The sequence below is a fragment of the Brachyhypopomus gauderio genome, chromosome 21 (assembly GCF_052324685.1).
Source record: "Brachyhypopomus gauderio isolate BG-103 chromosome 21, BGAUD_0.2, whole genome shotgun sequence".
In the NCBI taxonomy this organism is placed as follows: Eukaryota; Metazoa; Chordata; class Actinopteri; order Gymnotiformes; family Hypopomidae; genus Brachyhypopomus; species Brachyhypopomus gauderio.
This window is the reverse complement of record NC_135231.1, coordinates 7,809,242-7,827,287: the sequence shown is the minus strand read 5'-3', so window position 1 is coordinate 7,827,287 and position 18,046 is coordinate 7,809,242. Positions and strand designations below refer to the sequence as shown.

Genomic DNA, 18,046 nt, shown 5'->3' with positions numbered 1-18,046 from the left:
CACTAAGTGAACAGCAGTCAATGCTAATGGTTCCTGGAGAATGATTTGAAAATTGTGCACAGATGGAGAACAAACCACAATTACCACCATCTTCTAAATAATATTTTCCTTCAAAGTGGGGAAGCATCTCATTTCTCAGTAGAGGTGATGGAAGTCATTTTCATTTATAAGATCGAGACATTCCATGTCTATCTACCTTCCAACTGCATGAGAGAGCTTCTATCTGGCAGAGTCAAGTTTATCACTAATTAGTTTCTTAGAATGGTTTGCAAAAAGTTCCTTACTGCCTTCAGGTAATTGGAGCCATTGTTTTAAAGCCTGTTATGGGTAAGAGGACTATGGTCTTTATCCTGAACCAAGGGCCACATGAATGTGTGTCTAGGTTTTCTAACCTCCATTGTGCATAACAAAGCAGTAACCCGCCCTTCTGAAGCTACTGGGTCTTTCAAGAGTGGGAAACTTTATCATGTCAACAGCAAGTAGGGCTGTGTCAAAACAAACGAGTATTTAAGTCCTTGAAGAGACGCATTTGGGGCTGATACATGGCTGATACATGTGTGCTGAGGAATACATGAGAACACTGGATATAATGGAATCTAATCCTGTTAGATTCTCCTCTACTAGATGCAATCTGCATTTGCAGATGTAAATGTCTATTTGAACTCTGGTGTTGGAGGTTATTTAAGCATCTGCAAAGCGTCATTTATGTGCACCTCAATATTAATATTCGTTCTGGTTGGTTGAACAGGGGCAGTAGGCGGGCCTACAAATGCTCTGCTGGATATTAAGCAGGTTTACAACAAGTCTGAAGTGGTGATCCATTCTTAAAGTCATCTAAGCAGTCAGCAATCAAGTTAATTGTAGGAATATGTCACATCTGTGTTCATCCACATTTGGGATGTAGACGCTTGGTTAAACACTGCCACCTGCTGGCGCAAGACTGTTAGGCATCGAATTTAACGGGCTGAACAAATTTTTCTGACGAGCTGAACTGATTTGTTTGCCTTCCGGCTGGCTGACAAAGCGTGTTGATGTCTTGTAATCAGTGTCATTGTTGTCACTTCAATATGTAATTCACTTCTCTGTGTAAATCCTGACTATAATATTTACAGGAGTAAATAAAGCAGATCACTTTTTCAGCTACTAAAGATGTATTTTTGCAGTACAAACAAAAGATGAAAAAACCGTAATTACACTGTAGACGGGTGTCATTTGGCCCAAGTAACCATGGTACAAAAGTTAACACTATTCCACTTAACACAATCATTCAGTACCATTCACAATTTCCCTATTCTCTTTCAGATAGAAATAAAATTAACGAACACCATCAGATGAAGAGCAAAAGGTGGCAATTCATGAACACGCACGCACGCGCGTGCACAAATGAACAATACAATACTCGGATTCTCTTCGTCAGCTGAAGACCAGCTCGAACCCTTTCCGAGGCTCCCTCCTCCACATACACCATGCACAGTACCGGACGCGTTTACACAGGAACGGATGTTGGATGCAGAGTCAAAATAATGGCTGAAGGATCTACGTCTAATGGCACACTGTATGGTCGCATCTATTGAGTTGAGTTCAATGATTATTACATCAAGACACTGTATATACAAAGAGAGGTAAAGATGGCACAGCGTTAGCAGGACGTGAGGTCGCTGGTTCGTCTGGAGCATCCACGAGCTGACCGAAGACCGGGCGATACCAATATTGGGGGGGGGGGGGGGGGGGGGGATTCGGTAAAACAGGACGCAGAGAATAAGGAAAGACGAGGGGAGAATGTGGAGAAGGAAGGGGAGAATCTCGCTGGTCACAGCTCAGCAGGTTTACACCACAGCCGTATCTGAGGCTGTACCTCACCCAGAAACCGACGGTGCTTCTGTCGGATGGATGTCAGTGTCAACATGGAGAGAGGCAAAGCGATATTCTCGTTCAAGATTAGCCTTCGTCCCACGTCACCCATGCTGGCATTTCTGGTTGAAGTTCTCCTTTAGGCGTTCTCCTCCAGTCCTTCAGGGTCTTCTCCCAGCCTACCTCTGCTCTACAACACAACGCAAAGCAGAGATGGAGCGGTCCGCAGGGTCCGGATGGTTTGTAAATCTACCGTTACAGACGGCACGCAGCCTTTGTCGCCGTGGCGATATCGCCCGGCCACTTTGTGATGCTACGATGCTCATGTGGGTTTTTGTGCATGCCAAGGTCACTGTTTGGTCCCAAAGGATCCAGTTCTGAACCCAAGAGATCCCGTGGTCGTGATTATGAGGTGTGGGGAACAACAGAGGGCCTGGAACATCTAACTGTACAACTAGATGGTGTTTCTAATGAACATATAACACATAAAGCAGATGGTGACTATTGAAAAGGGTATTTGATTCTTACCATTGCCCTGCATCTTATCCATCTGTGAGCAGGGTGTGAAGAAGAGGGGAAAAGAAAAGGACTGTGATGTTAATCTGGTGTTAATCTGGTGTTAATCTGGGCCTGTGCCCCATGCCTAATATACAGTTCTGTGCGTTCGCACACATATGAGGTGGTACCTGTGCTTCTGCCCCTGTGCTATCGTGTTTGGGTTCCGCGTCAACTGCACCAGACGTCTCACACATCATATTCTCCAGTACAGCATCATCCTACACACACACACACAGAACGCAGAGCTTAAAAGATTGTGTGAGCAAGTCCAGCAAGGCCACCTGATCCTTCTCCTGGGATCTGCCTAAATCCGTCAGCCGCGTTCTGTTAGATTAAGAGTTTAAATGAGAGCGTGCAGGGCTTCCTACAGCATGACATGGTGGATGTGAACTGAACGCATGTGTGTGGGCGTGTCTCACCAGCACCCACGGATGAGACAGCACTTCCTCTGCTGTGTAGCGGCCGCTCACGTTGACCTGAAGCATCTTACCAATCAGGTCCTGCAAAAGAAACACACATGACCAGTTGCGTCTCGCCAGCTCTCATGGACCAAGAATGAGGTCAGAGGTCAGTTAGCAGCAGTGTTAGTGGTGGCTGAGGACCTTGGCACTGGCACTGATGGTGTCCCAGTAAGGGGAGGGGAACTCCAGTCTGCCCAGTAAAATCTGCTCAAACAGTTCCTCCTGCTGGTTCCTCTCACTACGGAACGGCGGAAATCCGCACAGCAGGATATACGTTATCACGCCAGCTGCCCAGATGTCCACCTTTAAACCATATCTGTCTCACACACGCACAGAGGAAGATTTGGGACATTATCACCTTTGTAATCCAGATAGAATAAACTAAATTATATAAATGCAACCTGAAATGACCCACCCCAACTATCTATTGCGCTCTCTCTCTCTCTCTCTCTCTCTCACACACACACACACAGTTTTACCCTGTCTCTGCGATAATCTCTGGTGCAACGTAGGTTGGTGTTCCACAGACAGTGTAAAGCGGTCCCTCCACTACGGTGGCTAGCCCAAAGTCCCCTAACTTCAGAGACTTGGTGCCGTCGGGATACTCACAAACCTAAGGAGAGAGAAGTGTCCTCATTTAACGCCCTGATGGAGAACACCAAGTGTCTGTGTGTTCTGCTGTGTTTGTTAGTGTGTTAGTGTTTGTTAAGGTGTTTTAATGTGTGATTTAGTGTTTCCGACTCTCTTGATGAGGGTTTTTGTACCAGGAGGTTCTCTGGTTTAATATCCCGGTGTACGATGCTCATCCGGTGCAGGTATTTGAGCGCTCCGGTCAGGTTGTACACCATCGCACTGGCGTCCCTCTCCGTATACTTAGTGGATGAAGTGATGGCATCAAACAAATCTCCTCCCTGCGAAAGACACGCATCACAACAGCGTCATCAGTCCCAACATGCTTAAAGAGAGCAAGAGAAGAAACCAACATTGGACCCCAATCCCAACCCTGCCCTAACGGTTACTGTGGTGTTTGTTTCTAAGATTGCCAAGTCCATCAGTGCATGCACACACAGTCCTCCCCTCCACTGGTCTTAAACAAACTCCCAATCCCAGCTCCATGAGACCCATCACAGTGAAGGCAGTTCTATTCTAATTATACCTTAACGAGCTCCATGACCAAGTAAAGCTCAGTGGGGGTGTCCACTTCCTCAATTAACATAATGATGCTCGGGTGCCGGACACGGCGCAGTATTGCCACTTCGTTGGCTATCAGGTGCTCCTATGAAGACCAAACCATGAGAGGAACTGAATTTCAGTGTTTGTTTTTTGTGTGAAATGGTACAGTTTCACTGCAGTTTCATAGATATTAGATGTGGAGGTATTCAAAAGCTTTCCAGTGAAATAGGACATTTCAGAAAGAGGTCCATCAGCAACTGTGCAAGCAATGTGTTTCTGAAGGTGAAGCCAGGAGGTGAGACCAGTTCATGTTCCAAACCAGATTTTAAAAGAACATTAATTCCACTGGGTTCTAACGTTCAGACTGTAGATCAGTGTTTTTTTCTTTCTTCTTTACTGGCAATGCAAATGGATACACAACAATGTCCATAAAACGCCTTCCTGTTGGAAGTGATAAATTCTCCATTCAGATGGTCTGATGGTGTTCATCAAAAATCTCCAGAAGGACTCTTCTCTCGGTTTTTCCTGATTACATCTCTGTTGAGAGATATAATAAACAACCCCTACAGTAATGCACAATGAGGAATGGATGATAATCCTTTCAGATTGTCATGGTACTTATGTTGACGGTACATTAACAGTGATTGTTTAAGGTTATTTTTGAAATGTTTGGGAGACATCATTCCAAAGAGGTTCAACGTTTTAATCCTAACTAAATAACAACCACTAATGAGGAGTGTAACGAGGAAGATAGCAGCTATGTTCACACAAGCCACAGACTTAATGAAATGAATAATATTCACCACAGCAAAGCCTGTACTGTCCAAAGGTCTAAAACTCATAAGGCCCACCGCTATTTTGTTAACAAGTCCATTAATTACACAAAACGTGTGCTCATTTTAAGATGGTCTAGAAACTTTTTCATCAGTTCTGTTATATCAAGTAAGACTTTTATTGTCAATGTTTTTTTAAACTATCCATTACATTTACAGCAATTGGCAGACACCCTTATCCAGAGCGACTTACATTTTTTAATCTCATTTTTATACAAGTGAGCAATTGAGGGTTAAGGGTCTTGCCCAGGGGCACCTCAGTCATGGCCTCAGGTCTGGGAATCGAACCCACGTCCCTCCGGTCACAAGACCAGTTCCCTAACCACCAGGCCATTACTCCCCGTATCCATTAAAATGTAGCCAAATGATCAAATGTTAACCTCTGTTGTGAATGCCAGCAGTCTAGAGTGATCTGATCGTATCACTTTCTTCCCTGGTATGAAGGAATAGTTGGTTGAGCGTGTTCAGCCTCTGTAGTTCAGATTCAGACAGGCGGGTGGAGTATTATTTAATCCCTCCACCCCTTCAAGGGGAACTTATCCTCCTTCCAGAGTCTTTTTACAATTCTACCACTGGGCATGAGGATAAGTTTTCAGCCAAGCCTTAAAATCCTGGTTTAAATACCCACAGCCTTCGTATTTGCAGTACCACTCCACTTTCCAAGACCTTTAAAAACTCCGTCCCTTACTCAAAGCTATTCATATGTAAGCATTTTGAACACTCCCACCAGAAAGGCATGAAAATGTGGTTTTCATAACTGTGGAATTCCCAAGAAGTGATGATGCCTTTGGTCATGTAACCTATTCAGAGAATGGATGCGCTGACCTTTTGATGCTCACTTATCATCGTAAAAATTAATCAGTAGCTAATATTACATTTAATCACTTCAGATTCCTCCAGGGTGAAACACAGACCACATTCCTTTTTAGGGATCCTTCACTAATCTCCTCAGATGAGACGAAACATCAAAGACATGCTCGCCTAGAGTGAGATAAATAACGAGGAGAATAATAACTGTGGTACCGAAGACTGCGAACACTCCAGAAGTGATGTACGTAAATGTATCAACACAGCTACTAAAATAACTAGCATGAAAGGGTTCATTGTTTCCAGCCAATACTCCTCATGTGTTACTGCAGGAGTCGACTGTAGTATCTCTTGCAAGCAATACAACCGTCTCCATTGGGGAAACCAAGAGAAAACTTGCTGCATTTTGTTGAACACCTTCGAACCATTAGGATTAAGGATTAAGGATTAGTCGTTTTCAGTGACATTTTAATACGGATGGACCTTGCATTAATGACATCAATGCAGTTGTCAATTGTTGCAATGACAGAAATGAAGAACTTATATATAGGCAGTTCGACCGTAACTTGGTTCACCTCCTGGAACGTTTGAACGTAAGCTGGTTCAGACCTTTAGAAGTACACTGCACATAGCTGCTGCTGTCTGAATCAGCTGTTTCCCTGGTGCACTTCACTGCCATTTTAACTACCTCTACAAGTTCTACAGTAGACACCAAAATATTATATATCAGATATATTAGATATTATTGCATGTAATTGAACAAAGTTCTCTGACCTTGCCACTGCATTTGGCCTTGTCTATGATCTTCAGTGCGTACTCCTGCCCAGTGGCCCTACACACACACACACACACACACACACAAAATCAGGGAACCTAAACTTTTATTTTACCTGAGTAAGTAACAGGTTACTGCTCCCACAGAATCACATCAGTATGTTGTTCCTTTGCATGATGGAATAACAGACTGCACATGTGTGTGTATGTGTGTGTGTGTGTGTGTGTGTGTGTGTGTGTGTGTGTACTGCACTTCAGTCTCGTACCTTTCCACGCACTCTTTAACCACTGCGAAGTTTCCATCTCCGATGACTTTGCCCACTTTGTATTTATCAGTGATGGCAGATGACTGCACCTTGTTGCCGTTTACTGTGATGGAGGAGGAGCAGGAGGTGAGGGCGGAGGTGATGGGAGCAGGGTGGAGAAGGGGGGAGAAGGGTGGAGAAGAATCAGCTGTGAGCAGAAATGAAACCCGAGTCCTCTAGGCCAGTATGTGCATGCAGGTGCAGGGGCCACACTCTCAGCGCGTGTTGTGAGGTTGCGTGAGGTTGCGTGCGTCATGTGAGGTTGCGTGCGTCATGTGAGGTTGCATGCATCATGTGAGGTTGCGTGCGTCATGTGAGGTTGTACGCGTGTTGTGTTGTAAGGTTGCGCAGGTGATGTGAGGTTGTGCACGTGGTGTGAGGTTGTGTGCATGATGTGAGGTTGCACACGTGGTGTGAGGATGTGTGCATGTTGTGAGGTTGTGCGCGTGGTGTGAGGTTGCGCACGTGGAGAGGGGTTGCGTGTATGATGTGAGGTTGCACGCGTGATTGTGGGGTTGCGCGCGTGATGTGAGGTTGTGTGCGTGATGTGAGGTTGCGTGTGTGTTGTGAGGTTGCTTGCGTATTGTGAGGATGCATGCGTGGTGTGAGGTTACGCACGTGGTGTGAGGTTGTGTGCGTGATGTGAGGTTGCGTGTGTGTTGTGAGGTTGCGCACGTGATATGAGGTTGCTTGCGTATTGTGAGGTTGTGTGCGTGGTGTGAGGTTACGCACGTGGTGTGAGGTTGTGGGCGTGATGTGAGGTTGCGTGTGTGTTGTGAGGCTGCGCACGTGATATGAGGTTGCTTGCGTATTGTGAGGTTGCGTGCGTGGTGTGAGGTTACGCACGTGGTGTGAGGTTGTGTGCGTGATGTGAGGTTGCGTGTGTGTTGTGAGGTTGCACACGTGATATGAGGTTGCTTGCGTATTGTGAGGTTGTGTGCGTGGTGTGAGGTTACGCACGTGGTGTGAGGTTGTGGGCGTGATGTGAGGTTGCGTGTGTGTTGTGAGGCTGCGCACGTGATATGAGGTTGCTTGCGTATTGTGAGGTTGCGTGCGTGGTGTGAGGTTACGCACGTGGTGTGAGGTTGTGTGCGTGATGTGAGGTTGCGTGTGTGTTGTGAGGTTGCGCACGTGATATGAGGTTGCTTGCGTATTGTGAGGTTGCGTGCGTGATGTGAGGTTACGCACGTGGTGTGAGGTTGTGTGCGTGATGTGAGGTTGCGTGTGTGTTGTGAGGTTGCGCACGTGATATGAGGTTGCTTGCGTATTGTGAGGTTACGTGCGTGGTGTGAGGTTACGCACGTGGTGTGAGGTTGCGCGCGTGTTGTGAGGTTGCGTGCGTGTTGTGAGGTTGCGCGCGTGTTGTGAGGTTGCACGCGTGTTGTGAGGTTGCGCGCGTGTTGTGAGGTTGCGCGCGTGTTGTGAGGTTGCGCGCGTGATGTGAGGTTGCGCGCGTGATGTGAGGTTGCGCGCGTGTTGTGAGGTTGAGCGAGTGTTATGAGGTTGCGCGCGTGACGTGAGGTTGCGCACGTGTTGTGAGGTTGCGCGCGTGATGTGAGGTTGCGCGCGTGTTGTGAGGTTGCGCGCGTGTTGTGAGGTTGCGCACGTGTTGTGAGGTTGAGCACGTGTTGTGAGGTTGCGCATGTGTTGTGAGGTTGCGCACGTGTTGTGAGGTTGAGCGAGTGTTGTGAGGTTGAGCGAGTGTTGTGAGGTTGCGCACGTGTTGTGAGGTTGAGCGAGTGTTGTGAGGTTGAGCGAGTGTTGTGAGGTTGCGCACGTGTTGTGAGGTTGAGTGAGTGTTGTGAGGTTGCGCACGTGTTGTGAGGTTGAGCACGTGTTGTGAGGTTGAGTGAGTGTTGTGAGGTTGCGCATGTGTTGTGAGGTTGCGCACGTGTTGTGAGGTTGAGCGAGTGTTGTGAGGTTGAGCGAGTGTTGTGAGGTTGCGCACGTGTTGTGAGGTTGCGCACGTGTTGTGAGGTTGAGTGAGTGTTGTGAGGTTGCGCACGTGTTGTGAGGTTGCGCACGTGTTGTGAGGTTGCGCACGTGTTGTGAGGTTGAGCGAGTGTTGTGAGGTTGAGCGAGTGTTGTGAGGTTGCGCACGTGTTGTGAGGTTGAGCGAGTGTTGTGAGGTTGCGCACGTGTTGTGAGGTTGAGCGAGTGTTGTGAGGTTGCGCACGTGTTGTGAGGTTGCGCACGTGCTGTGAGGTTGAGCGAGTGTTGTGAGGTTGCGCACGTGTTGTGAGGTTGCGCGGGTGTTGTGAGGTTGCGCGCGTGTTGTGAGGTTGCGCGCGTGTTGTGAGGTTGCGCGCGTGATGTGAGGTTGCGCGCGTGTTGTGAGGTTGCGCGCGTGATGTGAGGTTGCGCGCGTGTTGCGAGGTTGCGCGCGTGTTGTGAGGTTGCGCGCGTGTTGTGAGGTTGCGCGCGTGATGTGAGGTCGCGCGCGTGTTGTGAGGTTGCGTGCGTGATGTGAGGTCGCGCGCGTGTTGTGAGGTCGCGCGTGTGTTGTGAGGTTGCGCGCGTGTTGTGAGGTTGCGCGCGTGATGTGAGGTTGCGCGCGTGATGTGAGGTTGCGCGCGTGATGTACAGGGCGAGGACTGTACATCAGGACTCGTCTTTCACTTCCCAACTTCTGCACACATTCAATAATCCATCACCTGCTTCACACACCCTCACTCTCCCTCTGTGTGTGTGTTTGTGTGTGTGTGTGTGTGTGTGTGTGTGTGTGTGTGTAATGTATATGTGTGTGTTACCCTCTGGGCTCAAATCTTCGGCTCCGTTTAGTTCTCTGGATGGGGGAGGGGAAGGAGATACATGGCGAGAAGAGTTCTGCAGAAAAGCAAAGACAAGAGTGCACTTCATAACACACAAAAACACACATACACACACACGAACACACACATATACACGAACACACATACACACATTTACATGAACACGGACACACAAACACATGAATTCACATGAACACACACTCATGCACATGCACACACTCACACAGAGTACAAAACCTTAAGCAAATGCCATCAGTGCAGCGCTGACATGTCCTCACACACACACACCCACACCTTCAGGCTGTGCTGACTCCCAGGGCTGGTTGGGGTCTTTGATGACCTCAGTGTTGGAGACTGTCGTCCTGGCACTTCACTGCCTGGAGGAGCAGAAGACCAGAAACCAGGACAGTAAAACTCAGCACAACGTTCCGCTCCACAGGACAGAGACCTGCGTGGATGTGCATGTACCTGATACAGGAGATTTGGACCTGGGGAGACCAGAGCTTTTGGGTCCAGCGGGCTTGGAAGGGGCAGGAGGTCGTGATGATTTCATCTTACACTCTAAGACACAGAAGACCACGTCAAAAGAGAATGGACAAACAGAACTCCTGTCTGCCTGTCTGATGGGACCATGGCTTTGTACAGTCCAATACACAATGGATCTCAATGGTGTGTGTATGTGTGTGTGTGTGTGTGTGTGTGTGTGTGTGTGTGTGTGTGTTTTGTCAAGTTCTCAGGCCATCACCATTCACAAACGCAGCTGCAGAAGCCTTTCCCGCGTGTCCGATGGCGGCATCGTCCTGGGCATACCGGAACTTCTCCAGGCCACAGGCGATGAACACGTCGTCATCGCTGAAGAAGTCCTGAAGGCTCGTTAGCTGGGGTTAGACAGGAGGAGGAATTCATGAACGTCTGGATTCTGATGTCTTATCATATAAACACTCTTGTTCATCAACTTTTAGAACAGTGTTTATACGTGATGAGTGCTGGTGATGGACTGTATGAGTGAGCACTGAGGCGTACAGATGACCAGCTCTACTGACTGTGCCAGGATAGTGTGACCACATTATGCTGAAATTACAAAATGCACACATACAATACACACACACACACACACACACACACACACACACACACACACACACACACACACACACACACACACAGGACAGCAGTGAATATGCTGAACCTGAAGTGTGTTTCCACAGAGCCACTGGGAGGGTTAGTCTGCAGTAATCTGAAGATGGCACCGTCACTGATTAAGTACACACACATATGCGCACACTTCCGCCTTGCCAAGAACAAATGAGTCTTTCAAGGATTCCCCTCTTTCTCTGCAGTAGAAAATGTGTGGCATACAAATGAACCCTGGACTTCTCCACACACACACACACACACACACACACACACACACACACACACACACACCCCACCTAGTGTGATTCCTCTCTCGGCTGAGGCATTCAGAGAGTTCACTCAAGAGAAGAGGAGAGGAGAAAGGTTACCATGGTAACCGGCCGGCAGCCAGAATCTACGCTTGCAACAGCACTGGGATTCTCCTGCACTACACACACACACACACACACACACCCACACACTACCACACACCCCCCCCCCCCCCCCCAAACACACACACACACACAGCCACACACCCCCCCAAACACACCCACACCCACAAACACACCCACACACTCCCAAACACACCCACATCCACAAACACACCCCAAACACACCCACACACACACGCCCCCAAACACACCCACCCCACACACACACTCGCATACCCAAACACACCCCCTTTGACTAAACACACACATATAGAAACACAGATGAATGTGCATCAGGGTTCTGGTGCAGGTCTGGGCCTCAGGGTGTCGTTCTTAGGTGCTTCTCCCCAGCCTGGACCACAATCAGCACCTGCTGCAGACGGGCCAACACGGACCTGCCCCCTCACCACAACCGACCTGCCCCCTCACCACAACCGACCTGCCCCCTCACCACAAATGACCTGCCCCCTCACCACAACAGACCTGCCCCATCACCGCAACAGACCTGCCCCCTCACCGCAAGACCTGCCCCCTCACCACAACCAACCTGCCCCCTCACTACAACAGACCTGCCCCCTCACCGTAACAGACCTGCCCCTCACCGCAAGACCTGCCCCCTCACCACAACCAACCTGCCCCTCACTACAACAGACCTGCCCCCTCACCACAACACACCTGCCCCCCTCACCACAACCAACCTGCCCCCCTCACCACAACAGACCTGCCCCCTCACCGCAACAGACCTGCCCCCTCACCGCAACAGACCTGCCCCCTCACCGCAAGACCTGCCCCCTCACCGCAAGACCTGCCCCCTCACCACAACCAACCTGCCCCCTCACTACAACAGACCTGCCCCCTCACCGCAACAGACCTGCCCCCTCACCGCAAGACCTGCCCCCCTCACCGCAAGACCTGCCCCCTCACTACAACAGACCTGCCCCCTCACCACAACACACCTGCCCCCCTCACCACAACCAACCTGCCCCCCTCACCACAACAGACCTGCCCCATCACCGCAACAGACCTACCCCCTCACCGCAAGACCTGCCCCCTCACCACAACCGACCTGTCCCCTCACCACAACACACCTGCCCCCCTCACCACAACCAACCTGCCCCCCTCACCACAACCAACCTGCCCCCCTCACCACAACAGACCTGCCCCATCACCGCAACAGACCTACCCCCTCACCGCAAGACCTGCCCCCTCACCACAACCAACCTGCCCCCTCACTACAACAGACCTGCCCCCTCACCGCAACAGACCTGCCCCCTCACCGCAAGACCTGCCCCCTCACCACAACCAACCTGCCCCCTCACCGCAACAGACCTGCCCCCTCACCGCAACAGACCTGCCCCCTCACCGCAACAGACCTGCCCCCTCACCGCAAGACCTGCCCCCTCACCACAACACACCTGCCCCCCTCACCACAACCAACCTGCCCCCCTCACCACAACAGACCTGCCCCCCTCACCACAACGGACCTGCCCCCCTCACCACAACGGACCTGCCCCCCTCACCACAACGGACCTACCCCCCTCACCACAACGGACCTGCCCCCTCACCACAACGTGCCTGCTCCCTCACCACAACAGACCTGCCCCCTCACCACAACAGACCTGCCCCCCTCACCACAACCGACCTGCCCCCTCACCACAACCAACCTGCCCCCTCGCCACAACAGACCTGCCCCCTCAAGACCTGCCCCTCACCACAACCGACCTGCCCCCTCACCACAACAGACCTGCCCCCTCGCCACAACAAACCTGCCCCCTCGCCACAACAGACCTGCCCCCCTCACCACAACAGACCTGCCCCCTCACCACAACCGACCTGCCCCCTCACCACAACAGACCTGCCCCCTCACCACAACCAACCTGTCCCCTCACCACAACAGACCTGCCCCCCTCACCACAACAGACCTGCCCCCCTCACCACAACAGACCTGCCCCCTCACCACAACGACCCAATCCAGAACATCAGAGTACGAGGAGGATCCCACCAAAGTGAGGAGCACGTTTTATGATCAAACGGCCCACGCAGGGCTTGACGCAGGATGAGATGAACCAAGATGAACCAAGATGAACCAAGATTAAACTAATTACACCTCATGGTGGGGGGGGGGGGGGGGGTCTGATTGCAAGTTCTGAGCAAAATCAGTGCAGTCATGTGACGCCATGAATAAAATGACAGGGTGTTATTTGTAGACGTCTCACGCCTCCCTCCAGATGTGACTGTGGCAGTTTAATGGTTAGTTACACATTACATAAGTGGCTACACAGCACGTCTCACGTGACCCGTGACTAAATGAAAATGCCCCATATGAAACATTTTCATTAACGTAGAATTATTTCTAATGCTCCCTGGTTATGTTGACCAGTGTGTGGAATTTGTTTCGTTTCTGAAGAGGCATCAGGTCACCCCTCCCGCCTCATGTCACACACACACACACACACACACACACACACACACACACACACACACACACACACACATACACACACACACACACACACACACACACACACCTGCTTGCCATCCAGCGTGTACAGCTTCTTCACGGCTCCAGAGTCCAGTTTGATGGCCTCGGTGATGTCTGCGAGCACCTGCTCAAAAGAGTGAGCCGTCTTCCTGTTCAGCAGGACCCTGACGGCCTTCCGGGGCTTCACGCCGCTTCGTATCACCGTCACCAGCTTGGGCTTGATGAAGTCTTTACTGTCCCTGCCCTCCACCGCTGCCCGCTGGAGCCCCATCGAGCCCTGCCGCCCCACACCGCCTCCGCCTCCGCCGCCTGGACCCGCCCCCGGACCCGCCCCTTGCCCCGCCCCTTGCCCCGCCCCAGCCATTCGGGAGCCCCAGTTAGGGTTCACGTTCTTGGTGTAGTCCACCTTCCTGAAAGGCTCATTGGACGCACACACATAGCTTTCACCTGCAGGAGACAAAGGCCCTTGTTATATTATTACAAAATCTGTTTGTATATCAACATGGTTTTATTTGAATCCAATTTTTAAATTGAAAATCTTTATAATCAATTCATGCATCAATGGGGGGGTGATTGCCTAGTGCACACTAGAAATACCTCTCAGTCATTATATTGTTGAGGCCATTGTTTCAAATAAACATGGATGATGACTAATTTTGGACAAAATATTGTTTTAAATTAACAACCTCTCGTTGTGACTAGATGGCTCTAGATGTATGTACATTATACTACAACATTACTCAGGAGAATGGAACGTAAAAAAAGCAAAAACACAGTTTCTGAAATGTAAAATTACGATTTAATAACGTTTAGTTTCTTCAATTTATATATTAGTATTCTCGATTTTCCTATTTCTGTTTTTCCTTTTCAACACAGAAATACGATCCGTCTTGGGAAACGGATTCTCTGTATTGATCTATTGCGGTTCTGCACCACTACAATCACTTTAGATTTATGCTCCCAGGATAATTATCGAGAGCAAACGGGCAGAAGGCCCGTCCGCGCACTTTATCTGGAAGACGGAGAGACTCGCTTAAAGTTCAGTCTCTGCAAATCGAAACACTTAAAAGATTACAGCAAAGGAGCGCGCGCTGAAGCAGAGAGCGCGTGAGAGGCAGGAGAGCACGAGACGAGAGACAAAGCGGGGCGAATGAGAAACGCTAAGATGAGACAGGAGTGAGAAATTAAAGACGTCAGGGCTTGTTTTAAAACGTAAAAAACAATCCCCTAACTGCATGTAAAACATGCTTAATGGTCTAGACGGCACCAGTTAAAGGATGCGGAGTCACGACAAGAAGATGAATGAAATCATGACATTAGGGTGGGGGTGGGGAGGGCAATCCACCCCACACACACACCCACCCACCCACACACACACCCCATCTGGAATTGACTTCAATGCTTTCTTGTTCTTTGTATCTAAGGATATGAACGAAACTGTTTTATCACGGCTTACGGTGCAATAATGGCTCTTACTTGGACCACTAAGGTCGTTGACCTCTTGTGCTATAAACTTTACAACCCTTCACATTTTATAAAGAATTTATAAAGAATTTATTTGATTAGGATCAATGCGACCACCAACGTCACATATTGCCCCGCCCTCCTAGTATTGTCAGATCAGACTGCTACGATCAGCGAATTTAACCGGTGGGATTTTCAGTTGTGGTCCCAATGTGCCTACATGCGCCTAAGCGTGTTTGTGTCTCCACTAATCTTCACAATGTTTATAATACGAGCACTTACATCCCTTAACTCAGGTTGGCTTCCTATCTTGGTATTGCACGAACTTCAAGTGATGAGCATTTAAGCACTCATTGAGACACGTGCACCTCGTGATGTGATTTACCTTCAACAAGATCGTCCAGGCTTGTAACCTTCTTTGCGCCATCTACAGTGTAGATATTGCGCACACCTTGCGGTAGGTGCAGGTTGTCCGCGAGCGAGCGGGTCAACTCTGCCAGTAGCGCGTCCAACGACCTGAAACGGTCATTCGACACCGCATAAACGAGTCCTTTGAAGTACCGGTCTCCATTCCGGTAGAACCGGACCTTCTTGGCCCGTTTCTCGGAGCTGAGCGCCTGGAGCGTGCGGGTCCGGTAGAAGCTGCAGTTCGCGCTGTGAGCCGGGCTCGGAACCAGACTGCTCGCACGGGATCCGGACGGCGAGCCCGAAGCGGCGGCGCGCGAGGAACGATGCGCCTTGTCCCGTTCGTCGAAATGTTCCAGTTCAATGCTCCTGCTGAGAGCCATTTCACGTCCGTTCTTTATGGCAGTGCGATCCCGACAGGTCAGCAATGTCCCACCGTAAAAGCCGCTTGTACAGAAACCGCTATTGCCTTTATCTGATCCCACAGCACAATAACGGCGTGTGTGTGGCTGCAGACAGGAGCCGGCATCATTTACATCACACACACACAAGTGCGACCCGCCGTGCGCCTCTCCTCGCCCGTGGGTTTATTCCTCTAACAAACGCGTCACACCAAAACACTACGGGATGATCAAATCATCCAGGATGCTCCGCCACTTGGGTCGAGATCGAGAGAGATATAATCCAAACGAATGGTGGTTGGATCCGGTGCAAGTTGGAAATAAATGAATGATTGTTCTTTGACAGCCTGAGTCAGACGGGCGGCCAGCTCTTGTCTTGGTGATGAGGTCCTGCTTCAAGCCACAGTCCAAATTACAGACTGAATGTTAAATATCCGGCAAGAAAATAAGCATGGGACGGCGTTAGGATTCAAAAAGCGCCGTTTTGTTTAACCTGGTGGCGGATTGATGCTCCGTCGGTGCAGGTAGATGGGCGCGCCGCGCGGTACCCGGGCAGCATGGCCGCTGACGTGAGCGCGCAGACCTCTCCTCACCCTTTTTGCGCGACGTAGAGCAGGTGAGCGCCCATTCGTGACCGCGCATAAGACGGCTAGCGCCTGTTGTCCGCTGGGTCCTACTGCACCTCGTGTAGCCTAGTTACGGCTGCAGTAAAAAGGATGAAATGTAATTATTTTAAATGTAAAAATGAACACATTTTACAAATAGCTTTCAGCCGCACTGCACGACCTAACAAAAACAGCTTATTGTGAATCGGTGTCAAGCTCACCGCGGTAAAGTGGAATTATCTTATGTTTCTGGGAGTGCGCGTAGAAAGCTCAACAGCGCCTACTAGGGGCCGACAGAGGGGCAGCACGTGCACGCGCGTTCTGACGTGCAGCATCACTGTCTGGGACACGCTCCTCTTCCTCCGACAGGGACTCGCTGCAGTGCTGGTGTGAACTGACCAGCGCGTTACTGGGTCAAGTGTTCCTGCCGTCGAACACGTTTCCACTGAGGAGGGCTGAGAAGGGCTGAATAGGCCTGTATAGCACCGGGAAGGATCTCCCTCACTCCATAAAACATCAATTTACTACTCACCCCCGTCTGGACGAAGACTACGGTGCACGAGACAGGATCTTCCTGCAGGCGGCGAGACTATTAAACAGATCTGTAAACGGAGACTCACATCTAGTCATATATACATTTGCACCACATACTGCACCCAGACACTTCATACTTTAATCACACTAATCAATATACACATTGAGATGTAGTTATCAGCCACGAGCGTGCACTTTTAATACAGGCGAAGGAGCAAACCAAAAATACCGTTAGTGACCGTTTATCTACAGTACAGACAGCCCGAGTTTATCAGGAGTGTTGTGTAGTTTCTAGTGGGTGTTGTAGTTTCTATGTTGGTGAGTTGATTACTGAGTTAATTGCATTTGTATTGTTAATCTGTTGTATTATTTAACAACCGAACAGTTGTTCCGCAGTACTGATGATGTGGATGAAATATGAACAGCTATATGAGGTGAAACCCAATCAAACGAGACTGACGAGCCAGGGAAACGTTGCCTCAATCGAGTTGAACAGTCCGGCTCTATTATTGTTGTGTCCACAAGAGGGCGGTGTTGTGCGTGTTTTAGACAGGGGGGCCGTTTGTCACTGGTCCTCAATACTGTATCTGATCATGAGCTTCATGACTACAGAATTATGTTATTGTCTGAGGGGGGAAGACGGGAGATGCGTTAGGAGGGTAACAGTCCCACAGCTGTGTTGACAACAGGTGGTTCACCCAATCTATTTTTTGGCACGGATAAGTGCCAATAAAACGACAGAAATTAAACGATGTTTACATTCGCGAAATTATCGTAAAATCTGTACAAGAAATGCACTGGCTTACGCAGTTTTTTTTAAACATTGTTCAGTCAGATATTGAAACTGACCAGTTAACCACAGAAATTCTCATAAACGAGTCCTACTTCCTATTCATATGAAGCCTATTTTACTGTGTTCCTCACTGTGGTCTTGGACAACAATGATTTTCTGAAGTGTCAAGTTTTATTCTGTCGTTAAATTTAGTTTCAGATGCTGCGGGTCTCATTCTTTGCTGTTTGTACTCACAGACGGTTCGGTTCGGCACCTCGGTCCTCTTGTAGTTTCCCCTCCCAC

The 18,046-nt window shown here is 49.5% G+C and overlaps 1 protein-coding gene across 3 annotated transcripts; it reads right to left on the bottom strand.

Moving 5' to 3' along the window:
- Positions 1-26: 26 nt before the first annotated feature.
- Positions 27-18,031, bottom strand: dclk2b (doublecortin-like kinase 2b). 3 transcript variants are annotated; one of them, XM_076983748.1, is made up of 18 exons: positions 17,999-18,031; positions 16,970-17,039; positions 16,659-16,861; positions 15,412-16,534; positions 13,609-14,009; positions 10,279-10,411; positions 10,002-10,094; positions 9,828-9,910; positions 9,513-9,588; positions 6,724-6,826; positions 6,458-6,515; positions 4,027-4,146; positions 3,635-3,781; positions 3,350-3,483; positions 3,012-3,186; positions 2,829-2,909; positions 2,538-2,627; positions 27-2,041 (listed from the first exon to the last, which is right to left on the bottom strand). In XM_076983748.1, exons 4-18 carry the CDS (start codon positions 15,812-15,814, stop codon positions 1,991-1,993), a joined length of 2,148 nt encoding a protein of 715 aa, XP_076839863.1. In that variant the 5' UTR covers positions 15,815-16,534; positions 16,659-16,861; positions 16,970-17,039; positions 17,999-18,031; the 3' UTR covers positions 27-1,990. The 3 variants fall into 3 exon arrangements, with proteins under 3 accessions (XP_076839863.1, XP_076839864.1, XP_076839865.1); XM_076983749.1 differs by lacking the exon at positions 17,999-18,031 and having other exon boundaries at positions 15,412-16,222; positions 16,326-16,534; positions 16,659-17,822; XM_076983750.1 differs by lacking the exon at positions 17,999-18,031 and adding an exon at positions 2,380-2,401 and having other exon boundaries at positions 28-2,041; positions 16,659-17,821.
- Between the last annotated feature and the right edge of the window lie 15 nt (positions 18,032-18,046).

Coding starts and splice junctions, on each gene's coding strand:
- dclk2b (XM_076983748.1), bottom strand. CDS start 15,814: ATGGCTCTCAGCAGGAGCATTGAACTGGAACATTTCGACGAACGGGAC. Junction 6,827..9,512: donor CGAAGATTTGAGCCCAGAGG/GTAACACACACA, acceptor CCTCCATCACAG/TAAACGGCAACAAGGTGCAG. Junction 6,516..6,723: donor GTTAAAGAGTGCGTGGAAAG/GTACGAGACTGA, acceptor GTGTGTGTGTAG/GGCCACTGGGCAGGAGTACG.